This window comes from Salvia hispanica, chromosome 2 (genome assembly GCF_023119035.1).
Source record: "Salvia hispanica cultivar TCC Black 2014 chromosome 2, UniMelb_Shisp_WGS_1.0, whole genome shotgun sequence".
NCBI lineage: Eukaryota > Viridiplantae > Streptophyta > Magnoliopsida > Lamiales > Lamiaceae > Salvia > Salvia hispanica.
The window spans coordinates 32,939,039-32,966,081 of NC_062966.1; the positions used below are offsets into that span (position 1 = coordinate 32,939,039).

At 33.6% G+C, this 27,043-nt stretch overlaps 3 protein-coding genes across 3 annotated transcripts; all 3 read left to right on the forward strand.

Annotated features, from left to right (window-relative positions):
* Positions 1 to 1,446: 1,446 nt before the first annotated feature.
* On the forward strand, positions 1,447 to 4,997 carry LOC125203662 (UPF0613 protein PB24D3.06c). The gene is made up of 9 exons (XM_048102061.1): positions 1,447 to 1,746; positions 2,818 to 2,894; positions 3,245 to 3,350; positions 3,554 to 3,646; positions 3,774 to 3,839; positions 3,950 to 4,095; positions 4,177 to 4,285; positions 4,483 to 4,547; positions 4,628 to 4,997. Exons 1-9 carry the CDS (start codon positions 1,504 to 1,506, stop codon positions 4,773 to 4,775), a joined length of 1,053 nt encoding a protein of 350 aa, XP_047958018.1. The 5' UTR covers positions 1,447 to 1,503; the 3' UTR covers positions 4,776 to 4,997.
* Positions 4,998 to 7,296: 2,299 nt separating this feature from the next.
* On the forward strand, positions 7,297 to 9,860 carry LOC125207211. Its single transcript, XM_048106456.1, has 2 exons — positions 7,297 to 7,533; positions 7,705 to 9,860. Exon 2 carries the CDS (start codon positions 7,705 to 7,707, stop codon positions 9,592 to 9,594), a length of 1,890 nt encoding a protein of 629 aa, XP_047962413.1. The 5' UTR covers positions 7,297 to 7,533; the 3' UTR covers positions 9,595 to 9,860.
* Positions 9,861 to 11,478: 1,618 nt separating this feature from the next.
* Positions 11,479 to 13,848, forward strand: LOC125207129 (heavy metal-associated isoprenylated plant protein 33-like). Its single transcript, XM_048106349.1, has 3 exons — positions 11,479 to 11,793; positions 12,163 to 12,238; positions 12,320 to 13,848. Exons 1-3 carry the CDS (start codon positions 11,764 to 11,766, stop codon positions 13,744 to 13,746), a joined length of 1,533 nt encoding a protein of 510 aa, XP_047962306.1. The 5' UTR covers positions 11,479 to 11,763; the 3' UTR covers positions 13,747 to 13,848.
* Positions 13,849 to 27,043: the final 13,195 nt, after the last annotated feature.

Here is a 27,043-nt window from a genome sequence, read left to right on the forward strand (position 1 = left end):
ACATTTTTTGGGTCCACAAAACAAACATCAGTGCATCATGTGTGTGTTATTTTTGGATCCACAAAACAAACAATGGTGTGAAGATATATTTACATTTTTTGAAAAGCTCTAGGGGAATGACTTGAAGAGTATTGTTATATTTTTGTTATAGATTTGTTTAGATTTCTTTTTTGTTAGTGTTGAATGATTTGTAAATGATGTAGTACTATATTTTAATGCAATTTGGTACCCCTGGTGTTGAATTTTAGGAAATTGGTGTCAAAATTTTATATGTTTATATTTGATGTGATTTAAAATTTTTTAGTCTAGATTATTTTTTATGAAATTCTTCATTTTAGATTGAGCAAAAAGTCTGATCTGAAATCGGAATACTCACCCTAGAGTTATACATTTGGAACAGCTTAGTCCTCCCTTTCTTTACGAAATAAAATAGAATTATAATTGTGAAATGTAGGGAGCAAATTGTGTGAAGAAGACCATCCATCCCCCACAAATGTTAAAGATTAACAAAAGATTGAGTTACCCTCTATGTTAACTAATTAACATATCAATTGTCATTATAAACAATTGATTTTAAAAAGATTTATTTTTAAGATTGAAACAAAATCTAATGTCCTGATTTTGAAAAATATTAGTAACTCAATATTTAGATCTATAAACATCAACAACTACTAATGTTTATATCCGTAAATACCATTTTAATGCAGAATTATTATTTTTTTTTATAAAAGTGCAATGATTGGTTTTGAAAACTATTTAAGAGTGAATACCGTGGTGGCCCTCTCGGGTATGCAGGCATGCCCAACAAACTTGGCCTTGTCTATGAAAACTTGGCCACCATAATGGTGGCCCTTCGAACCACCAATTAAAATTATTTTCTTAATATTAATATTTTTTTGTTACATTTTAATTTTAGCTATGATAAATATTATTTGCATATGATAATTAAAATACATAGTAAATAATTAAAATAAACAAAATTTTCGGTGTAATATTATAAAAGGAAAAATTATACAACGAAAATTTTCATTGTCGGAATCCATGTTTTGAAACTAAATTAAAATCAATTCGAAAGAGTGGAGTTTGGTTTGGGGTAAAAAAAATGGAGGAGAAATGACGAATATATAAAAATTTTTGAAAAATACAAAAAAATAAAAATGAAAATCGGAGGCCAAGGGCCTCGGCCCCTGCAGTGGCGGGCCGAGTCGCGCGCCCAAGAGCCTCGGCCTGGCCGAGAGCTCGGCTCTCTCTCGTCCACCCCCCTGAGCCTCGTCCACCCTGCGGCTCGGTAGTGGGGGGCTGCGCCTTAGCCAACTCCGGGCTAAGGGCCACGGCCCTCTCACTGTGGACACTCTAACCTCTTCAGTCGATTATAAACATGGCCAGATGAAAGTGATCAAAATTAAATACTATACAAATATTAAAAGCAAATAATTCAAAAAGGGGAAATTTAAAGAGTAAAAGTAAAAGTGTGTGCAGTGAAGATGGATTCTATGAATTTCAATGGAGAATTCTAATTCTATGAATCTCTCGACGCCATCTTCGATCTCTGCGCCGCCGCAGCCGGCGTCGTCTGGCACTTCGTGGTTTTCTGGCATTGTCCGCAGCCGCTCCTCCGCCTCCGCCAAGGTTCCCAACAAAACCCCAGCCGCCGCTGGCTACGGCGCTGGAGGCGGAGATGGACCCATCAATAAGAAACGTCAATTTCGCGGGGCGATGTTCAAGTATGGCACGAAATCAATTCAGGTATAGGAAATTGAAAACTATCCAGAAGTTGTGAAATTAAAAGGCAAGATGTGTGTTTTTTTCTTCTCCTCTTTCCTTGGTTTTGATTAAGCTAGTTTATGTAGTTGGGCTGGTTAATTGAGCTGAGTTTTTTAGGGTTTTGTTCAATAAGTGATTTCTGCTGTTGATTTGTTAGTTGTAAAATTTGGAGAATGTCGCAGTCGAAGTAGTGAATTAGAGATCAAGGTTCTGAAATGGAACTGCTTTACATTTGTAAGGGTTTGAGGGTTTTAGCAGCGCCAGCGATACAAGATCTTTGAGTTGAGGTGTGGAGTGCTGATAAATACTTATTGATTTTCTGTTAGTTTTTATTGGAGAAATGATAAAAAATCAGGAAGATAAATGATGGAATTGTGCAATAGTCTGTTGATTCACAACGATCTGTGTTCTTAGATTTTGTGCTGAGGATTGAGTGGTGATGTGAAGAATGAGCTCTTGGAGTGATATTCGGGCGAAATGTTCTCATTGAAATTTAGTGAATTGGGAAGTGGTAATGTAAATACATTGAACTTCGTGCACTGTTTTTGTCTTGGAGATGTTTAGATTGATTGGTAATATTAGAACAGACACATTTTTGGTGAATAGCTCATTAGTTCTTAACCCAACTTTTGAGTAATTAGCCACGTCTTGGTACATAGATAGCAGATATTGTTCTATTTTTAAGTTTCAACTAGTCATTCTTGATAGATTTTTAGTGTGCCTTTGTTGTTCTTACAGTGTCATTTGTTAGAAGCAATAGACAAGATGCTCAAATTGTGGAATTCAAAGAAATATGCTACGTTTCTATGTTTTTTATGATGCATCTGGATTTCTTGGGCAAGTTCTGTTACACTCTTTCTATCAACAGGAAATATACTTAAAAACTTTATGATTTAGTTACTTTATTTCTTTTGTGATGACTGCATATAGAGGTAGCTAGAATAAACTGGTGAGCACTATCAAATTTGTTCCTTGTGCTCATATTTCACATTGATCTTTTAAGACCCCTTTCTACTCATATCGCCTATTTTTTCTTTCTTTCTCTTGGTACAGGTTGCTTTCAAAACAGGTGATTACAAGCAGCAAGTCATTTTTATTGGTGGGCTGACCGATGGGTTTTTAGCTACCGAGTATGTTAATCTATGCTGAATTTATTATTATTATTTTTCCCTTACCCCTGTTTTACTGATTTGGGGTTTGCATGTTCTTTCTATGTTCTTCCTCTCGTTATCTCATTCATGCATGAATTCCTGTCAAATTATTATTTCTCTTTATCAAATGCCTAAAGTCATCTGTGTATGAACTAACAGCCATTTTATGGCTTACAATCTATGGACATCTATTTATTTCATCCTAATATGGATTGTTGTCAATATTCTTGATATTTGGAGCCTTTGGCAATTGTGTTTCAGAAAGACTGCTGGTCACATGTTCAATTTCTGTTAAAATATCCTAATATAGATGATTGTCAATTTTATAGATATTTGGAGCCTTTGGCAATTGCGTTGGAGAAAGAGCGCTGGTCGCTGGTTCAATTTCTATTTTCTTCGTCATACAGTGGTTATGGCGTCTCGAGCTTGAAACAAGTAAATTTATTCTCTTTTGAAATCATGTTCCATGGTGCCAATGTAGTGAATCTTGAATCCCATTTTCCCTTGTTTGTTACTGTCATTTTGTTCTTTTATGTGCTGCTTATTTTTGGAGAGGATTTCCTGTGTGCTCAACACTTGCAACTATTGAATGTTTATCTGCATGTGCTAAAAACTTTTATGGTTGCATTTCTCTGAAGGATGCCGCAGAGCTTGATCAATTGATTAGTTATCTAATAAATAAGGAAGATTCTGAAGGTGTGGTGCTACTAGGACACAGTACCGGATGCCAGGTAATTAGCTAATTCTGTTATAGTGAATAGTCATCTGATTCTCGATGCAGTTTTATCGAATGAAAGATAGCCCCATGGTCGAAGGCGTGGAATATGGCTAAGGCTTGTTTACTTTTATATTTTCTAGGATATTGTATATTACTTGCGAACTAATGCAGCATGTTCAAGAGCAGTTCGTGCAGCCATTTTACAAGTAATTTTTCTATCACACGACACTGTTTGAAATTTATCGACACTTTAGTTTTGAATTTAGTTGCTCCAGATTTTATATGTTTTGATTCATCTTTTCTATCCAATGTTCAGGCTCCAGTCAGTGACCGTGAATACAGAGCCACTCTCCCGGAAACTGCCTCCATGATTGATTTAGCTTCAACGATGATAAATGAAGGCCGGGGATCAGAATTGATGCCAAGGGAAGCCAATCCAGATTCTCCCATTACTGCCTACAGGTGAGTAGCCTTACTGTGTGTGTTTGTGTTTTAACACACGGATAGAGAATAGTGATCTTAAAATTTGTGTGTGATATGTAGATTTCATTCTCTCTGTGCATACAACGGAGATGATGACATGTTCAGCTCCGACTTTAATGAAGACCAGTTGAAGCAGAAACTTGGCCACATGTCCAACACACCTACTCTGGTAGGGTCTCATTCAAACTTGATGCATGGTTTAAGCTACACTCCGAAGTTCTAAAGCTGAAATTCATTTTGGTCCTCGTAGTTAAAATCATTTACGTTGGTTTGAGTCTCACATCCATGCTCGTCTATCCAATATGCTGTGGATATCTTCGTCTAGAAACTCTCTGTTTACTTTGCTTAGATTTTACTTTCTTGTAGGTCATGTTTTCCATGGGAGACGAATACGTACCTGAATACGTGGACAAGAAAGCTCTGGTTGACAGGCAAGAATACGAAACTCTCTCAGCTACGGCCTAACAATATAACCTCTTAGATTAACTTGTGCAACGTACTATCTCTTTAGGCTGTGTGCAGCAATGGGGGGCGCAGAGAAGGCTGAAATCGAGTATGGAAACCACTCGCTCTCCAACAGAGCCCAGGAAGCTGTCCAAGCCATAATCGAGTTCATCAAGAGAGATGGCCCAAAAGGATGGGATGACCCGTGGAGCTAGCATGTCACCTTCGAACTAGGCATGTTTTTTGACCTCCATGTGATGCGTTACTTTGTATTAGAGATAGGTTTTATGTTTATGAATTGGATTATCTTGAATTACTTGAAATATTATACAAATTATTTGTTATGACGTTTTGGGAGTAGGCGATGCGTGTATATGTGAGGGTGATGTAACAGAATATATGGTAGTTGCCTATGAACGTGAGCAGGATTTGTGTTAGGTGTTTGTTGATTGGGTGCATCAATACAATTTGCATGACTGATTCGTCAATTTTGATCCGACTAAAGGCTTCATTCTTGGGAAATTTAAAAGAAAACTCTTGGATTTTCAATATAAAATTTGGACTTGTTTTAAAGGTTCACACTCACGCACTCATCCTCTAAGTGAATTGAAGCCTTTGATCAACTAGTGGAATATACCAAAAGTTGAGTTTATTTTATAAAACGAAAAATTATCATTTAAATTATAACTTTTGGTTTACTTCGGACTAATCTCATAATTTTTAAAAGTAGCTAATTAAATCATAATTAATTATCGCAACATATTAAAAGTTTTGATAAATTTATCATTTAAATTATTTAGTTAACTTCTGGATAATTTAATACTCATATTGTTTTATATTACGGTGATTGATTTCTAGATGATTATTATGTAAGATGTGAATTTGAGAAAATGTCAAAATTGTGATGTACTTAATCAATTAGTAGTACGGATGTACTTAATATAACCATTTGGGAAAAGATAAACGTACATAATTGTACATGTACATAATATTTTAAAAAAATTTAGATTTAAGTGAATTTAATTAAAAATTAATTTTGTTATTTATTGTAATATATGTAGCAATAACAAAGAAGTGATATAGAAATTTTATGTCGAATCGTAGCATGATTTCGACTATGATTTGAATTAATATACAATATTTAGTAGAAAATATATATTTTATTAAATATACAAATATTTAAGTATAAATTTTAAATCTTTCTTGAAGTGTTGCAAAATGATTAGTACGAAATTTATTTTAAATCAATTAATGTTTATAAAATGATTTTCAATGTAAAATGTTTAAAAAAGTTCGGTTATGTACGTACGTATACGTACGTTTATCACTACTCTAAAAAAATTTATGAAATTTGAAAACAATTTATTTAGATCTACGTATGATTTTAACAATTTTATAAAGTATGATTTTGGCCACGTCTAGGAGGAATATGTGCCCCTATTATACTGCCAACAATGCACAGCCAAATAATTGAAGCGCACCTGCAACGTGCAGTGTCGTTCCGTCACATGATCTCTGTCGTTTTATTCAATGCCGACATTCAATTCAATTACTACTACTATAATATCTTATAATAATCTTTTAAGGGTTTTGGTAAATTTTTTTGTTATAAATCTAGGACGAGTATACCCAAACTAAGTTACTAGATGTTGTACACTTGTACTAAAACCATAAAGCTGCAATATCTGAATTACTGCAAAAATATTATAGTAGTATGTTAAATTTAATTTCGTATAACTGATATTCTTTATTTTGCACTAATAATTGACGTACGTTACTCTATTGAATTTGAATCTATAAAGTCATAATAATCGAAAATTTACATAACACATTTTTAACAAACAAACGCCTAGAAATGAGGAGAAAGCCATTATCAATCACCTTCCAATGTAATTACCGTTAGTAATTAAATATGATTCCGACAACACAAAAGTGATGTGACCTTACCCGTAAATAATAAGGTCTAGATTCCAATAGAGCACAACTCCAATATCAAGAAGAGGTAAAATTTAATTAAATAATCAAATAAGAATGTATTCCTACTAGCAATAGTTACTCCATTATGTACTTGACTTGTAATAATTGTGCGGTAGGTGTAACGCACCCCATTCATTAGTGCAAAAAGAGTGCAACTACTTTTGACTTACTATATCATTTGATTTTATTCATAAGCTTTACTTGTTTAATACTTTGAATTCCATTACATTTTTTCCACAAATGAAATTTTCATAAAGTTTAAAGGTTATAATCAACGTTTAAACGAACTGCTACAGGTTGACTCAAAGGAAATTATAATTAATAAAATAGAGGATAAAAGAATATAAGTGGGAATGTGGGATCACACTAACATATGATATAAAAATATAATGATTTTCTAAAAATGCGACTAATTGATCAGCACGTCTCTCTCAATCATTCTTGTTTTGTTTTCATGTTCATGACATATCGTATAATAATCAATCATTTAAAATACAAAGAATTCAAAAATGTATTTTTGTTGAATTAAAAAAATGCAAGCTTAGAATTTTAAAATTAATGAAAAATCGATGGAAAAGCAGCTGCCCACGTGGCAAACGAAGGCCGGTAGAACCATGCAGACGGCGAGAGCAGGAAAAGACAAAAAGGACCGCGTTCCAACACAGTTAAACGCCAACTGTCCGTCGGTGGACGGCGGAAACGAGAAGGGCAAAATGGTAAAAACGAGCCATTTGCAAGAATTGATTATGGCCATCATATAATAATCCAACTCCGGCTCCATTTCCGCCTTTCTTTTTTTCTTTGATTTTTCAATTTCAACTCCAGCAACAAACTCTCCACTACTTTAATCACTGCACCATTATTCTTGAGCGACAGCAACAGAGACACACAGAGACAGAGGAGGGATTTTCGGCTACATTGAGGAAAGCAAAACTGAAGGAAATTCCAGCTATTGGCTTTTCCAATATTGAAGAAAATAAAATAAAAGAAGAAAGGGTGAGTCTTGAACGATAACTTTGTTTTATTTTTACAAGAAAACACACCAGAGCACTTATATTTTGTTGGGCAAGTTGCTTTTCTGCTACTTCTTTAGTCAAAACAATGCTATTTTAGGAATTTTTGTCTCAAATTGATTTTCTTGGTGTTATTATGTGTTTTTTTGTTCAGATGAGGGAGAAATCTGCGTGGTTTCTGGGGGCAAACCCCATAGTTCATTCATGGTTCAAGATTTTGGTGATGTGTGTGTTTCTTGGAATCTTGATTGTGTGGGGGATTGATGGTGTGAGCATGAGCACTTTCCAGAGTGATTTTGTTGTGGTGAAGCTCGACACTGCCGCAGAAGCTACTATACCCTTTAAAGATTTCAGCTTTAGGAATCGTTCCATTAAGTTTCAGCCCAAATTGGAAAATCATGACCAGATTGATTTGAACCTCACCAACCAGATTTTGGCAGAAACTCATCCAAGTGTTGATCCGATTGATTTGGTTGGAAATCGAACTCTCAATGTGTCCATTTCGATTACGTTTTCGAATTTGAGCCCTAATGTTTCAGCTGATTCTAGCAAGACTAGGACAGAGATGGACACTTCTCCAAGCCCTAGGGTTCTGTCTTGGATTTCGGCTGAGCTGGAGGCGAATTACTCGTCTCGTATCATTGCAAACTGGCTGGCACCGGGTGCTGAGGCGTGTAAGGATTCGAAAACTGTGGATGTTAGGGTTGCTGGATTGGATGGAAGTGAGAATGTGGAGTTGGTGGCTGGTGAAATCCATGAGTTTGTGTTCCAAGCTGTTGATGAGGCAGGGGAGCCTCGTTGTTTGGGGGGCGATTACTTTGAGACCGATCTTTCGAGCGAGAAGTGGAAGTCTAGGCCCCCGGTTAAGGACATGGGCAACGGGACATACTCGTTTTCGCTCCAAGTTCACCCTGATTTTGCTGGTGACTACAATCTGACCATCATTTTGTTGTATAGGCACTACGAGGGTCTCAAGTTTTCGCCTTCTAAGTTTGTGTTGGATAAGGTTCTTCGCTTGGTTCCAATCACGTTCGTTAGGTCTGTGGTGCGTTTGCCCAAGATCAGGCATTGCAGGTGGAGTGACTACACGAGGGATGTCTGGTCTGGTCGTTGGACAAGGCATGCTAAGAACGAAAAATGCGCGATTAGCTATGATGGTAGGTATAGGTGCCAAAGCCCGAGCTTCCCCTGCCAGAGGCCGTGGTGTAGTGGTCCATTAGGCGTGCTGGAGAGCAACGGGTGGGTGTACTCGGCCCAATGCTCGTTCAAGCTCTACAGGAGCCGGGAGGCGTGGAAGTGCTTGAGCGGCCGCTGGATCTTCTGGTGGGGCGACTCCAACCACTGTGACACCATCCGTAACATCCTGCATTTTATCTTGGATGTGACCGACATTCCCACCGTTCCGAGGCTGTTCGACATGAACATCACGAATCCGAGAAACGCGTCTCAGACAGTGCGGTTCACGAGCATCTTCAACGGGCATTGGAACCACACTGGGAACTACCAAGGTTTGAACTCGTTGATCAACGAGGACTACCGGGAGACGTTGAAGGGATACTTCTCTCAAAGTGTCGTGCCCGACACTGTAATCATGAACTCGGGTTTGCACGACGGGATATACTGGTCCACCATCCGGAACTTCATCAAGGGCGCAGACTACGCGGCCAAGTTTTGGAAGGGGGTGATGGAGGGGGTGAGGCAGAGGGGGCTGGATCCCCCGGAGGTCATATACCGGACCACCGTAGCCACAGGAGGCTACGCTAGGTCGATGGCGTTTAACCCTCACAAGATGGAGGTGTTCAATGGGGTGGTGGTGGACAAGCTGAGGCATTATGGCTTGCTCGATCGGGTCATCGACGATTTCGACATGACCTACCCGTGGCACTTTGACAATCGGTGCAACGACGGGGTGCACTATGGGCGCGCCCCGTTGAAGGCCAGGTGGCGTGATGGACAGATCGGCCACCAGTACTTCGTGGACCTCATGCTCGGGCACGTGCTGATCAACGCGCTCTGCGTGAGGCCCGAGCATTCATCCGTGTGAGGGGGCACAATGTTTTCAGCCATCAATCAAGATTGCAAGCTGGAAAGATTAGATTTTTCATTTTTGTGACCGGAAAAATGCAGGTATATTTGGTGAAATTTGGGTATATAGTAATTCTTTTAGCAGATTGATATATTTTTTATGTACTACTAGTAATTCTTTTTGTATGCTGTGATAAGGTTGAGATCCCACATGTACCACTGTAAAGGCTGATGGATATATGGAGTATATCATTGATTAAATTCATGCAGATATTTTCTCTGTAACTCTTTTTTGTATCCTCTTATCTAAGTCGTACAATTTCCTTAACTGCACAGAATTAAATTTAAGAATGCGGTGGAATTTTGAATCAAGTTAGGAGTACCTATTGTTCCTATTTTAGTCTATTTTTATGATTTTACCATCCAAATCGCTTTCTTATGAATTCGATCCTAATTGCTATTTTTGACGCAATTAAAATAATTCCTTTCTTATTGTATTTACTATCATTATATAATAGCACGCAGGCAAGATAAAAATGAAGAGATATTATTGGATAATATCTGTAAGAGTACACATTTATGAATGGGATAAGAAAAAAATGAATAAATAATTGATTGCTATGATTGGTTCAACTTGTTTGCATCCATTTCTCCATTATAAAGGTATAAAAATTATAAAGGCTGATTTTCATCATTAGGTTTTATTCAAAACTCGAACAATTGAACATTTATCGTTCGAAACACGAACAATCGGATATTTAGATTGAAATTTTTAGCTCAATAAAATTCAAACTCAATTAACCTCAAATCTGAATAAAAACCTAATCTTAAATTGAATGAACTGACCCAATTAACCAAGAATCCTTATTTCATGAAAACCAAAGTAATACTTCCTACAACATCTTTTTTATCTATTGATTTGACATATATTCTTTGACTAAACAATATGTCAAAGTATATAAATTTTGTTTAAAATTTATTGGACTGACCGATGACACGATTGACCAAGAATTCTTATTTCATAGAAAACCAAAATTATACAACAAACTTTTTTATCTATAGATTTGACAAATTCTTTGACCAAATAATACATTAAAGTGTATAAATCTTAGTCTGCAATTCAATGGACTAACTCAATTAACCAAGAATCCTTATTTCATTAAAAACCAAACAACCTTTTTATCGATAGATTTGACATAAAATTCTTTGAACAAATAAATTGTCGAAGTGTATAATTTGATAAGCAAATGTCAGACCAATAAATTCAAGCTTTACAGAATCGACAACTAATTTTAAAAAATTAATTTTCACAATTTAATTTAAGTGAAGTGGTACTATGAAAGAGTTTTGACTGAAAATGTCCCATCACAGAATCTAGGTAATACTTAGTCCAAGAAATAATATTTCATTTGCTATTACAGATTATCAACGATTTAAATTTACATTTTCTATTTTAGGCAAGTACACTTCATAGTGTATTAAATAAAAAAACTCAAATTATAAGAAAAAGATCAAGGGCATTATTGTCAAGTCACACAGCAAAGAATGAATGACAAAATATATAAACAAATTTATTGCTTCAACCACTTTTTGAAGAGGGTAAAATCTGACTTCAAATCTGACGGTAGTAAATATTTATACAGATATTTCAGCAGATATCGTTTTGTATCATCTCAAATCTGACAATGGTTAGCTCAACCTACCACACGAGTTAAGCCGAGCCGGGAAAACATCGGAGCCGAGCCGATGTGAAACTTGGGGAAAAGGAAAAATAAAATAAATGTAAATATAATATGATTAAAAGGTGGGTTATGCAGTAATAATCATCCCCACCACCTTATTATTAAAAAAATAATAATAGTATTAAAAAAAGGGGCTAACCATAAATAAAGCTCCAAAAGCAAGACAAGTGAGGGTGTTTGTTTTGTTTTCCCTTTGCAACAGTCTCTCTCTCTCTCTCCAAAACTCTGAAATGGAGGTAGTCCAGAATTCAGCAGGGGAAGTGTTAATGTGGCTTGCAAACAGGGCCTGAATTCCTTTTCTCTCTCCTTTTTCCTTGTTTGTGACTTCTGTGAAGGGACTGCACATCATTTTGTTCAAACTGTTTTTTCACTCAGATCTACCTCTCTCTCTCACTGCATTACCCTGTTTGTAATTTGTGTTGCTTGTGCTTTGAGGGGGCTGCAAAATGAGTAAAGACGAGTTCTTGAAGATCCAGGTACCTACTTTCTTTTCTCTTACACGCACATTTTTCTTGATAAATGGTGAGCTCGTGTTTGTGTATTTGTTCTCTGTGTGTGTGTGTGTGAGAGAGAGAGATAGGCTGTATTGCGTGTGCATTCAGTATTTTTTCTTGTTTAGGGACTCAAGATTTTCAGTGCCGTTTCTCTCTCTCTCAGTCACTCATGTTTTGTGTTGATTTCACTGAAATGGACTTTTTTCGTTGGGATAAAGTTTTGATTTTTGTGTAGTTTCAGTGTTGATTTCTTGTTTTCCTGGTCTGATTTTGGCTCAAGAATGTTAAAGTTGCAATCTTTATTCTAATTGAGGTGGCTGTGTCTGTGTGGTTGGTTGCTTGTTCTTGCAGACTTGTGTTCTTAAAGTCAATATACACTGTGATGGATGTAAGCATAAAGTGAAGAAAATCTTGCAGAAGATTGAAGGTATGAACAAACTTTCTTGACTAATTTATGGTGAGTGTGTGTGAATCTTGGAGAGGAATTAATGTGGGGTTTTGGTGGTAGGTGTATACACTACTAAGATAGATTCAGAGCAAGGGAAGGTGACTGTTTCTGGGAATGTTGATCCAAACACACTGATAAAGAAGCTAATCAAGAATGGGAAGCATGCTGAGATGTGGGGTGCAAAGCCCTCCAACGGTCACAATCAAAACCAGCTCAACAACCAGTTCAAGAATCTCCAAATCGACCACGGTGGCAAAGGGGGCGGTGGTGGTGGGAGTAAAGGGCAAGGCCAGAAGGGTGGTGGTGCTAACAATCAGCCAAAGGGTGGCGGTGGAGGAGGCAAAGGAGGAGGAGGTGGTGGTGGGGGAGGCCCCCCTGGGCATAATCAACAGCTGCAGCAGCAATTGCAGCAGTTGCAGCAGATGAAGGGGTTTCAGGATATGAAGATGATGCCTCAGTTTATGAAGGATGCGAAGATGCCACCCGGCCATGGTGGGAAGGAGCAGAATGCGAAGTCGGTCAAGTTCAAGCTGCCTCAGGAGGAGGACTTGAGCGATGATGATGATTATGATGACGATGACTTTGATGATGATGACGATGATTTTGATGATGATGAGCTCGATGAGATGGATCACGCGGCCATGAGTAAGATGAAGGCGGCTATGGGAGGCGGCCATGGTGGTGGAGGACCGCAGATGCCTCCCGGGATGATGATGCAGAACATGATGAATGGCCAGCTCCCTCAGATGATGAAGCCCGGTGGCGGTGGTGGTGCTGCTGCTGGGAATGGGAAGAAAGGCGGGGGCGAAGGTGGTAGCATTCCTGTTCAAATGAACCACGGTGGTGGAGGTGGTGGTGGGAAGAAGGGTGGTGGTGGGAACCCGAATCAAGGTGGTGGTGGTGGTGGTCCGAAGGGGGGAAAGAATGGTGGTGGTGGTGGAGGCAATGCTGGCCAAAATAAAAATGGGGGTGGCGGTGGAGGAGGAGGCGGAGGAAACGGGCACAATTTCATGCCTAATGGGGCCAAGAAAATGAGTGATGGACCTCATGGCATGCCTAACATGATGGCTATGGGTGGTGGTGGTGGTAATGTGGGGCCTATGGGCCAAATGGGGCATATGGGAAACCTACCACCAATGGGGCAGATGGGGAACCTTGCCGCCGTGCAAGGATTGCCCGCGGCTCATGGTGGTGGTAGTGGTGGTGGTGCAGGGTACTTCCCGGGTGGTGGGCCGCCTGACCAAATGGCGGGGGGTGGCAACAACAACCCCTACTACCAGCAGCAGCTAGCAGCCATGATGATGAACCAGCAGAGGGCGAACGGGAACGAGAGGTTCCAGCCGATGATGTACGCGCGGCCTCCCCCAGCCGTGAACTACATGCCGGCGCCCTACCCGCCCTACCCGTACCCTCCCCCACCCGGCGAGCGGGCCGACCAGTATGCCATGTTCAGTGATGAGAACACCTCTAGTTGTAGTGTGATGTGAGGGAGGTTGATGAATCAAGAGCTTAATAGTTCATAATTTCTTGAATTGATGTTATAGTACTACTACACATGGAAATGTTTTTACTTCGAGTTTGCTTCTCTATATGTCCTCTTTTTTTTTATTTGGCTGAATTAGGAGTATAATTTGTGAAATGCAAAAAAATAGGATGGCATTTGAGAAAAATAATGCAAAAGGGAAGAGAATAAAATAAACCCCATCTACCTGTCCATTTCTATCTCTCTGCACAAATTGTGATTTCTATATCTTGCTCTAAATTTATGGTTCACACTACCTTCACGTGAATTTTAGTATTCAATAGGGGGTATGTGTGGTGTGACACTAGGAAATAAAATTGACCAAGTTGAAGAGTATTTGATTCAAAATCTAGTCTATATTTAGATTTGTTTGACATAAGATAATGAAAATGAATGATTATGTATATTGACTAGGCGTTTTTAGTGGAGGATTTAACGTTTAGTGGTGGCCAATTGCATTATGAATTTGTGGAGTGTGATGTGGGGTATAGTGTAGTACAAAATTTCATGAAAAAACATTCAGTCCTTTCACTGATTGACTGTGGCATCCACACTCAATTTGTGTATCTATTTAAAATATTTAAAGTATTTTTGTGTGTGTGTGTGTGTGGACATTCAATTTCTATATCGATAGTCTAATTAGTGAATTACATCGATTTTTTTTTTTGAGTTCTTAGATAATAGATTGTGACTTTGGTGGCGATATGTCTGAACTTTTAAATTTGGGAAAAAAATAACATCAATTTCCTAAAAAGTTTGTATTATTGATTGGAGATGGAGAAGATTGATAAATCACTATCGATACACATTAGAATTGTTTGTCATGTAGGACAATTTTGGAATTTTCTAATCACGAAATCTTTGGGAATATTATCTGACACTCTAATGAAAAACCAAAATAAAGATAAAAACGAAAATATTAATCATTTTGGCAGAAGAATCAGTAGATTGTAGTGTCTACATTAGTAGATAAACATTAATTAATTGTAATTCCTTTTTTGCACACTTTGGATTAGAATGGAAATCTTAATTAGCTGTAGCTTAATTATTATTTGAACTCTTATCTGCGTCCTAGTATCATGACTTAATTAGTATAAAATCTATTATTCTTGAATTAATGCTCCACCCTGTTTAAATTTGAGCGATTAATATATAAGGAAGGAAGTTATTTATGTGTGTATGCTTAAAATGAAAATAATACTGTACAAAAGAGTTGGAAGATATTTTATGCTATTTCTAGTGGGACCTAATTAAATTTGATGTTATTATCCATGGATGTCCATATTTTGCATTGGATGCACAAAATTTAATGACGACGTCGCGATAAATTTGAATCCGATATCTTTAGTTATGATATTTAGTCGCTCTACTTAAATTATGCAAAATTTAATAATCATGTCACGATATCTTTAAACCCGATATCTTTGGTTTCAATATTAATCACTCTACTTAAATCAATACAAACACTATATTTCTGATATATTTGGTTACAGAGGCATAGCCAGAATTTTGCTTGAGGAATGGCAAAAGTATATCATATAGAAATTTTTTTATGCATTTGAGAAGGGGCAGATACCCTAGTTGGGTATATGCTGGATCTGCCCTTGTTTGGTTATGATATCAAATCGCTCTATTTAAACAAATACAATCACCTTACGTCTAGTTATGACAATAATTTAATCGGTCTATTTAAATCATTACAAACACACGTTGTAAATACACATTTCTGATATCGTTGGCTAAAGTATTAAATCGCTCTACTTAAACTAATACAATCACCTGATATCTTTGGTTACAATATTAAATCAGTCTATTTAAATCAACACAAATCTATACAATATATAAAAGGGGAGTTTTTGAATATTTAGGGAAATATTCTTTTAAAATAGATATTAGTATTATTTAAAATAAAACTACTTTTGTTTTATTAAATTGTTATTTGAAGTCAGTGGGAAGTTATTTAAAATTAATAGAGAGTTAATTAATGGGTGGTTAGTTTCTTTTCTCCTCTCTAAATCTTCGGTGTTTTTATTGCTTATGCTGAATGTTTTTATTTTTGCAAATATTGCAGGTCAATTTATTGCCATAAGAGGTTTGCTTTCTTCTCTAAACTATCTTTCTATTTATTGTTGATCTAATGATCTCTTTTTTTGGTATATGTTCACAAAAGATTTGCTCAACTTTCTTTTTTTAAAATCATTTATCTGTTTATTGTTGAAAGATTCGCTTAATTTTCTTTTCTCTAAAGTATAAACTATCTTTCTGTTTATTGTTCATTTACTGTTTCTTTCTTTGTCATTTATTGCAGATGAATTCACGAGCTTAACATGTTAGTTTCCTTTCCTGTTGTTTTATGTTTTTAGTTTGATTATTTAATTTATTTTTGCTTCTTATCGTGTTACTTTTTCTTTTGGATCCTATCTACAATAGAAGAATGATATTATATCGTATACTAACAATTTAATTGTACAGTTATTCTTCGTTTTTACAGGTAGTTTATTCATATAGGGAATTATTTGGCATCATTAAGAAAAGTATCATACACACAATTACCTTCAAACCAGTATTTTGTAGAAGAAAAACTGTCATAATCATCTTCGTGGATGGTGTGTATTTATTGTTGACTGACTAAGTTTTAATAATTTTTAGCATGTGTATATATCTATATAGGTTCTGCATTTGCATTTTTTATTGTTTTTATATTAGTTATATAGAATATTATAAATGACTATTAATACGACTAAATATTTTTGTTAATTAATTATGTAAAAGTAAATTTTTTATAATGTTATTTTTAATTTACTAATTAATATATGCATTGAATTACACTCCACGTTAGTATTTGAAGTATTTACTAATGTGATTTGAATAAATTAATTTCATTTTATTCTTAATAGTAGGCTTAGGTTTGCTCATATATTAATAGTAGTAATGCAGTATCTATATATTCCATTTGTCAAAATATAGTATCTATATCCATGCTCTTTCTCTAAAGAATATTCAGATCCGCTTGTATTGATTTTCAATTTCATGCTCTTCTGCAAGAGCATAACACCACACCAATGCTCTTCACAAGACCTGCTCTTACACTATAAATAAAGAGTGTACTATATAATAACCTTACTAAAATCGATGTATATCAAAGATCGTCAGCGCGTAGGTTGAACTAATATACACTAAAAATATACATTTATAATATTTTTTTTATTAAGATATTAAATCGCTCTACTTAAACTAATACATGCACATACTATAAATATCAAATACACATCTATGTGGTTACTAAGTATTACACAGTCATATACTCCAGAAAAATATTGATATAACTATGATATAAAAGAAAAGGTATTACAAAAGAATAAAAGCAATTTGAATTTCCATGATAACATAAGAATTAAAAAACACATATTTGAAAATGAAAACAAACACCCTCTAGTTGAGATAAAGATTGACTATATCATAGAGAAGATTGTTGTGTGACACAAACATAATATTCCACCTATGTCGAAAATAAAGTCATTTACTTCTTTTTGTCGGTCCCAAAATCATCAACTTTTCTTACAAGACATAAATCGAATTTTCATTTCCTATAATTTAGTTTTACTAGTAATATTCTTTGAAATTTTCTTCTCGGTCGATTACTACTTTTTAAATATGTCTCTTATCTTCTTATTCACTAATAAATGTCATCTATCCAAAATTGAGTACAATTATGACATTTTTCCCATTTTATTCGTGTTTAGTGATACTTTATGAAATTTGGCAATTAATTGTACTCCACCTGTTTATTTAGTATGATGATTAATAAGATTATTAAGTCAGATTTTCTATTTTTCAATATGTGTAATTTGATGGCTAAGAACATTTAATGAAAAGAGTCAGAATACTAAATAAGAGTGTAGTACAATGATTTTGATAATTATGTTATTTACGATAATTAATAAGGTTTTTTGTTATTATTCGAAATGAGGAAGGATACCACAATTACTTACAACCTCGAATTGAGTCGTGAACTTTGAAACGCATGCTACATATACATAATATTTTAGTAAAGAAACGTGATTATAATTTCTCAAACACGATATGGTATGTTAATCAACTAAACCATCCAAAAAACCAAAATTAGTTGGAGTCTTCTAATAAAAATAAGTAAATCACGGTTTAATCACAATTTGTTTGCAATAATAACTTTGATTTTTTGTTATATTTAATATAGGGAGTAGTACTTACTATTCTTTTTAAAAAAGATATGTAGATAGAATTAAATGTGACGGAGACAATGTAGAGAGAGAAGAAGAGCTCGTTAAAGAGGTAAATCAAACGTCAAATCTAACGGCGTTGAGACTCCACAGGAATTTTGCAGGATATATGGTATAGTCTTATCACTAAAAAATAAACAAATTAGAAGAGAGCATCAAAAGTAGAGATATTCCAGTGCGGGCGACCCCAGTGTTTGGCCATCGGCGGACATACTCATCGTGGGCCCCATCTCATCTGTCTAATCACACAGTAAATTTAGTGGGACCCGCCTCTCGTACTTGACACTTGTCACCCGACTACTACATACTCCTACTCCACTACTACTACTAGTACCATTTTCTGCTTATTACACCATAATTAGTAGAGTAATTTATTCGAGAAAAGAGAAGATAATTCCAATAGAATTATTGTTTGAGACTTGGAAATTGGAGTAGCAGTATGTTTGCACTCCATATTCAACGTAGGACTCTGAGATTTTGTCAAAATAAGATTTAATCTTAATGTCTTAATGTAACATGCACGTCAAATTTAGACAATGAAATTATATTTCTTACATGTGTAATTTAGAACGTTACATGTTACTACCTCTTTACCTGAAAATTTGATACATATTACTATTTTAGTCCGTCCCTGAAAATTTAATACATTTCACTTTTACCATTTTTGGTAGTGGACCTCATATTCCACTAACTCATTCCTACTCATATTTTATTATAAAACTAATACTTTAAAAGTAGAACCCACATCCCACCAACTTTTTCAATTCACTTTCCATTACATTTCTCAAAACCCGTGTCAGGTCAAAGTGTAGCAAATTTTGGGGAACGGAGGTAGTACATCTTATAAATGAAAATGTGTCACCTAGAATCGAAACAGACGAAATAGATATAATCATACCACAAATTTTACAATACAACATCAAATTGTAAGCTCCAATATTTGATTCAATGTTGTTCCCAAATTCCGATTCCATGTTTTAACATGACATAACAACCATATAACGGTTTTGAAATAATCCATACTATTTTATCTGAATTATTCAATTCCTAAAATAAACAAAAAATATCTAATAAAACTCTTAGCACATGCATAATAAATAAAACTTCTTCATAAGAGCCGAGCTTAAATTGTCAATGAAGAACTCAAGTAATATGAGCATAAATTAACCATGAAGAAATCAAATGGCACTAGTATACAATGTGTATAAAAAAAACTCAAGTAATGCGAGTTTAATTTATCGATTAAGAACTCGAGTGACACAAGCATACCGAAGAACTCATATGGTATCAATAGAAACTTTTAGCGAAGTGTCTCATAAAACGAGTTTAAACTAGCTTATTGTTAACAACCAAAACTAGTGATTACTCCCTCTGTCCCAATTTAAGAGTCACGGTTTACCATTTTTGGGTTTTAGGAGTCCCGGTTGGAATATTTCATATATAATATTAGGCCTTACAATCCACTAACATTTTTTCACTCACATTTTATTATAAAACTAATATAAAAAAGTATGACTCACATTTCACTATCTTTTCTCTCTAAATTTCCTTTATATTTCTTAAAACTCGTGTCGAACTCAACTGAGACTCCTAAAGTGGGACAGAGGGAATATTTGCTTAAGATTTTCTTGGATTTTTGGGCTAGATTGAAATAAAGTAAGAAATGAAATAGTAGTAGCTTATTGTCGTGAATTTGTTTATTTATAATTTTTTTCAACAGTTTTGGGGCTTCGTGAGGTTGAACAAAATTAACTTATTAGGTCATTAGCTAGTCCGATATTATATAGTGGAAGCATAGTCATCAATTATTTTAAATTGCTCAATATTCTTCCCAATTACTACTATCTTATGGAGTAGTATGAATGTATGATAAATATGGTATGCAATTCAGCCTAATTGAATCTCAATGTTATCTTATCTTAACGAGATTACTAAAAAAAATGCTCGATACATACATAAGGTCAACTTTGATTGAAGAGAAACTGTTAGGTGGAAATAAGGTCAAATTAACTTTCCTCAAATCTCATAAGATCGAAGAATCTTGGCACACAATATATTTAATCATATCTTTAATATAGCAATAGTCCAGCAACATGTACGTCGATCCATTTGAAAACTCACTTTTTTAATTGAACGTCAATCAAGATCTAAAACACTAGGATCAACAATTTAAGTACACTCAACTAAAATAGAAATATAACTTGATTTTAAATTGAAAAGATAAAATGGTAGGAGTATTATTCAAAAGCTGCTAAATATATTTCAATTTGTTGCACGTGGTACTCAAACTACATGAGAGACACCAATCATGCTTACTACAATCATGATTTTTTTATATTTAATATCACGATCTTACAATCTTGTGCATGATTTTAATCATTACATGTCTACCTCCTTTATATTTTTAATTTTATTATTTAAGTATTTAGTACGACCATTCTTCTCCCCGGCCCTTTATAATTGAAAAATATGTGTGACTATTTCATAAATTTTTAATACTTTTCTTCAAAATTATTTTTTAAGGAAATATTTGAAAATTTTGTAGGTCTAGAATACTGAATACCTACTCGTTTATCCTTTTTTTGTATATAAATATGAAAATTTTGAAAGCCATCAATTGACGAGGAGAGTCCATGATCGATACACCAGATATCAAAAGAGAATTACAAAAATCACAAAAACTAACGATAATATCAGACATGCATATAAAGAATATCGACCTCATAATGCACCACGTACTCAAATTACGCCCAAGTAAACAAGTGACACAACACAATCTATTAAGACAAGGCAATCTAAGGATATGAAAAGTTAATTGCAGAATATTTTTGTCTTAAATAAATTTTAAAAATGGTTATACATTATTGAAAATAATTAGGTTGCTATGTTGATTTTAATTATCTCAATTGACTGGTCGAAAATTCGGCTCTATATATTTTGGTCAAATTTAATTTTTACGGTAATTCAACAAATCAAGGACACATACAATTTTTAAGGAAAAAGAAACGTGACACCCCCATTTAATATACTACTACTACAAAACTAATAATAATTAGCGTACTCATTAAGAATGATTCTACTTAATCAATCATCCTAACGTTCTATCAACCTAGGGATTGATATATTTTTTTCCTTTATTTAGGAACCTTATAAATTCAACCTTGCACTATACTATAACAAATCCCTTTTATAAACTAATTATTGGATCTAATAAGCAACAAATCCTATCAACTTGTCGAATTGTTACATGTCAAATCCATCTGTTAATTTTCCAATTCTAATTATATCTTAGTTGACAGGAAGTACTATTTTGCGTCCAAGGATTAACAATCCCCTCACTTGATCTACGATGGAATCATTTTATTTTAGAAGTCTTAATCATTAAATTATTGTGTTTGAATTAAGGAATTATTTGGATTGAAGCATCAGTAACGCGTAGATCAAACGATGATATCATCAATTTGCCACTCATGCGCAGGGATCTCCGATTCGTATATTACGTGGCGTACCAAATTTTAAATGTATATTTATGATACTCCTCTATAAATTTTCGTGACGTATATCAGAAGAACTCACTCAATGCGTACCATTTTGTGACATTCTTAAATTCTACCACTATCTAATATGGTTTAGATTCTCAATACAAAGGGTCGGAGAAAGGGGAGGTTTGGACACCATCCCTTTGCCCAAGTGTCTAGACGCCAAATGAGTCAATTCTTCTCAAATTTTCAGTTTAATTTAAAATATTGAAATGCGGCTTTATTTTGAATGTTCCAAATTGGCCTTGAAATGACATAGAACATAGATATCCACACGATATTGTCGAACCTCCTAAATAGGACACCCATCCAAGATAGCAGACATTCTTTTGTATGATTGAGAATACACATAGAAATATTCCATCGATCCCAACAAAAATGTCAAAGACTACTAGGTGGCTCGCACTTGAAAAAAAGATGTTCAATAATTATGTTCATACCTATACAAAATGCATCAATCATCCTCAGTCTCGGCTGCACCAAATCGCAGAAGAAACCAAACATGAAGTTACGCTCTTGGTAAAGATTCAATCTTGAATGAAGAATCTCCTATATTCGCCTAGCAGATTCTCTTGCCCATAGATTTATCTACAATATAAAAATTAGAAATGGAGAACTACCACGGGGGTTGTTGGCCTTGTGTAAGCAATATAACCACAATTATGCCACAACAACAATTTAATTGTTGTCTTCTAATTTGGTCTTGTTAGCAAAATCTGAAATACATTAATTGACATGGAGATTTTTAAATTAATAGTGAATAAAATTAAAATTTGATAAAAGTTTAATTATTTATAAGCAAATAATCATATTTATATTTATAAGTAGATAAATAAATTGATTGGATTTCCAATCAAGGGCCAAGTATTTTGTTTGAAATCCCGTGACTAACTAGACTTATTAGAAAGCAACATTAACCTAATTTAAAATTATAAAGAGTGATAGAAGTCAAAAGAAGTGGGGTTGAGAGGGTTAATTTCGAGGGACTTCCCATTCAAAGCTCAAACTTCTAGGTATTGTTTAACATATAATCAAGTGGATACTTGGATTGAGTTTAAGGTAATATTTTTTCTTTAAAATATCCAATACTTCCTTAATTGTATAGGAGTATATGTCATACACTTAAACTTGGTGATCTAATAAATTAAGTTGTACAATAATAAGATGGGTGTGTATGGATTTTGCACAATACAATAAAAAATAATGCAAGATTGTATTGCTTTCCAAGTTTCTTTATTCTAGCCTTGTGTGGAATTAATTAGCTAAACTAATAATTGGAAATATATATAAAAATTAATTCAAGAATTGGTGGGTTCTACCATCTTCCCTCCATAATACCATCACCTTTCCCCGATTTCAGTCATTGGTCGCTGATTCCTCTTCATTAATTAGTTGAAAGAGAAATTAAACAAACTTTGCCTATTATTAAATGAATGAGTTATTAACATGAAATTATAAAGTTCCTTAAATTTATTATAAATTTCCCGCTAATTAATCTTTATGGATTTGTTAGAAAAATATTGTTGTCGGAGAATATGATTTTCAATAAACTTTCATTTACGATTATTGAGAGAAAATTGTTTTATTTTTTACTTTAATTGTGGGGCTTGACTGTTAAGAGTTAAGACCCGAAATTTCTACATTTGTAGTGTGAACGATTTCCCATGCTAATAATTTTTTAAACTAGCGTCGATGGAAAGTAATTCTATTTCCACACTATCTTCCTTTCTAGATTATGTTAGCTTTTGATTATTTTTTTTTACTTTATTTTTAAAGAGCATGCAATTTATATAGGTCTCGAAAAAAATTGATTAAATATATATGATAGAGTTTTATCAATTTTATCTCAAAAAATTAAATTTATCCATTTTATCTACAACCATCTATAATTTATCAATGACATCTCAAATTTTGAATTTATCAATTTTATCCACAACCTATAATGAGTGTGTCAATTTTTATTTCAAGTGTTTTAATTATCAATACTAACCTAATGTTTTCAATTTGTAGCAACTTACTCAATATACACGCCATTTCACTGTGCACCTCGCAATTTAAAATTTGCCATAGAACTGAAACAATTATTAAAGGTAAAGATGAATTTGTTTGATTTAAAAATCGAAATAAAATTGGTAAAACTAAAAATCAGGGTAGATGGGATACTTAACTCTCATTTAATATTGAAAAGATTGAGATATAATTGGTAGAGTTGTTATACGTTTAATGCTCATTCAATTTTATAGTACACGAACATATAGTACATATCTTAATGCACGATATTGGGTATAAATGTATATAGCCAATAAATAACACAATTTTTAACAAACTTTATAATACTACATTTTTTACCTAAAAAATTCAAACATATTTTTAATAGACTTGGTGTTTATTAATGGAAATCGTATGTGGGTTAATATTCAACATGGACATTCATCCCTCAATAATTAATACTCATATATGAATACTCCTATTTATGCATTCCCATCTTGTTTTTTATTGAGGAGTTTCTACGCTTTCTTTCTCAAAATAAAATAAAATTAAATGGAGCCATAGATCACGTGGCTATTTTAGTTATTTTATTTTTTTATACTATTGTAAAGATTTATTTGAGAAAATAGTATGAATTGAAAAATTAGAGATTCTAAGTTTAACTATTACTCCAACGCCCACATAAAATTCAACATCTTGTCACTATCTTTTACTTTATTTTTCTTCTTTTTGCAAACCTCTATCTGTTTAATAGATTTTCAATATAAATAAAAGAAAAACGAAATAAAGTACAGTAATAATCATGTTAGTCTAAAGCCGAGCCGATTAGTCGAAGATACCATAAGCTGATGAGCCGATTAAACCAGGGGTAAAATAGTGAAAGCGCGTTATGGTTATGATTGTTTATTAGCACGATGATAATTATCAATCTACTTCAAGAATAATTTAAGATTTTCTTTTCAAAAAACAAAATATTATTGCAGATAAAAAAAATACTCCCCTGATTTGTATGCAGACTGCTTCCATTATTTAATATTTCCATATTATTATTGTTTTTTAAGAATGATATAGTATAAAAATGTGAACAATAGGGCCCGTTTGATAAGGTAGTAATGCCTAGATATAGATACTTATATGACTATTTCTAAGTGTTTGATATCATAGTTAACCTATTATGTCAGCCCGTGGTTTTCTCTATGGCCCATTCGAGCCCGCATATTTTTTCTTAAAATACAAAGATATGCATCTCACAAATTTGGTCGGATAGCATTTCTACCTCATTTATTATGATTTATTAATACAAAATCTAGACAATTTTTTGTCTACCAAACAACAACGAAAAAACCTTCATCCGAGTTTATCTTGACACGAAGCCCGCATTTCTTATCTTATTTAACAAATCTTGTTATATCTCATCTTTCTTATCAAACGAATATGTACTGTACATAGACACAATAATAACAAGAGATTGAGGTATAAAAGTGTCGATGTGTTTATGAAACAAAATTAAAATGAACTTTAAAAATTATAAATAGTAGTTGTAGACTTGTAAGAAATTTTTTAAATGGCCCAAATTTTTAAATAGTAGTAGTGTCATATGTGTTTGATATGCAAGTGGATAATAAGGTTATTTGGATGAACCTCATAAGTTTTTAATTCCATCGAACTAAAATCATGTGAAATTAATTTAAATGTCAAAGTTCATTATTTTTATAACCAACTTTTACAATTTGTAAAAGATAACATATGTGACCAAAAGTTAGTGTTTTATATAGGCTAATGCTCTTTTTAACATTCCAATTATATTTATAATTTTCATGTTATTTCAAATAATTTATTACTCCATATTTTAAAATTTAGGGCCATTTTCCAAATCACACCAATTAAAAGTTCGGATCATAAATTATTACTAGTGCAAAGTATTATAGAAGTGAAAATGTTCAAAACCTTATTGAGATATCGTGTTTAGACTATAAAATGATAAAATATAATGAAATCATTAAATATTGTCAAGTTACTAGACAATAATAAATCATAGTCATATCACATATGCATATTTAATCAAATGCATAATTACATTACTCTTTCCAACTCGTATGACCATTAAATATTAGTACTACACAAGTACATACAATAGTGTTTGCACATGTACGTTCAATATACAATTTCATAATGCCAAATCCAATATATGTATAACGCCATTTTAATAAGATGTCTAAATTTCATATTGATATTGGTTTTTAAAACTATGAACTTTGATATTTTCCTATGAATTTTAGAATTAACTTAAAAGATCACAAACATTACATTATGTTTATTTCACAATCTAACCCAAATATAATAAGATATATTTGCCAAAAAAAAACTTATTATACGTTGCAACCATAAAATTTGTGTTTGTGACACGTAGGATAAAAAGACACGTAGAAAACCATATTGATTTAATAGTGTCAACAGAATAAAGGAAATGCACGAAAGTAAGTCGAATAAGATGATTGATCTGCCGTGAAAAATAATACAGTAAACAAAAATGTAAAATATATAATATTTTAGAATAAATTTAAAATTTGTAAAAAATACCAAAATTTGACTAAAGTTTGTAATTTAATAGACCAATAATAGTATTGGGGTCACTTTTAATGAAAAAAGTAAAATTAACCTTACTAGATCCACTAGTAAAAAGAAACAAACGAATAAAATAATTAATGTCTTGACTAATGATTGAATAATAGTAGTTTTACTATTGAAGTTTCATTTATTTAACTATGATAAGATCTCCAATGATTTGTTCACCTCTTGCTATTAATAAAGGAGTTATAGATAGACATGAGTTGGAATATAAAAAATGAAAAGAAAAAGTTAGGATTAGAGATTGAGGTGAGGTGGTTAGGAGGGTGCCAAATGCGTTCCGACCACATTATGTCAGTTGGAAAGAGGGCAGTGTGCATGTTTCTTGTGACTTAATGGTCAAACTCCAACCCCCTTTCTTGTTTTTTGCCCATCCACTCCACTCATTTTTTGTTACTTAAAACTCACAAAACTAATTTAATTAATCTAATGTTTCTCAAATTTCCAATTTTTGACCAGTAACAATTGTTCTTAGGACATGTATTCTGTATGAAATAGTAGTATGTTGATATGAATGCCATTATTTTCTCTTATAAATACGACGAGATTCGAGCTTTTGATATCCAAAATGCCAAATTAATTAGTATGGTTGAAGTCGGGTGTAAAAATGCAATGGGATGAATATTGAACACTACAATCCTTATGCCGTTATGCGAGCATGGTATATTGGAAACAATGTAATCATCATACTATTTCTTTGGCTCAAGTATAAAATACTCTAAATCTGACAAATAAAATCAAACCAAACAAAAATATTAAATATGATTCTAATCTTTCAAATTAAATTTCTTTATCTTCGAAATTCTGATCTGGCCGGATTGGTTTTGTTTTGAAATAATAAAACTCC

Coding starts and splice junctions, on each gene's coding strand:
- LOC125203662 (XM_048102061.1), top strand. CDS start 1,504: ATGGAGAATTCTAATTCTATGAATCTCTCGACGCCATCTTCGATCTCT. Junction 2,895..3,244: donor GATGGGTTTTTAGCTACCGA/GTATGTTAATCT, acceptor TCAATTTTATAG/ATATTTGGAGCCTTTGGCAA. Junction 4,286..4,482: donor TGTCCAACACACCTACTCTG/GTAGGGTCTCAT, acceptor ACTTTCTTGTAG/GTCATGTTTTCCATGGGAGA.
- LOC125207129 (XM_048106349.1), top strand. CDS start 11,764: ATGAGTAAAGACGAGTTCTTGAAGATCCAG. Junction 11,794..12,162: donor ACGAGTTCTTGAAGATCCAG/GTACCTACTTTC, acceptor TTGTTCTTGCAG/ACTTGTGTTCTTAAAGTCAA. Junction 12,239..12,319: donor AATCTTGCAGAAGATTGAAG/GTATGAACAAAC, acceptor TTTTGGTGGTAG/GTGTATACACTACTAAGATA.
- LOC125207211 (XM_048106456.1), top strand. CDS start 7,705: ATGAGGGAGAAATCTGCGTGGTTTCTGGGGGCAAACCCCATAGTTCAT.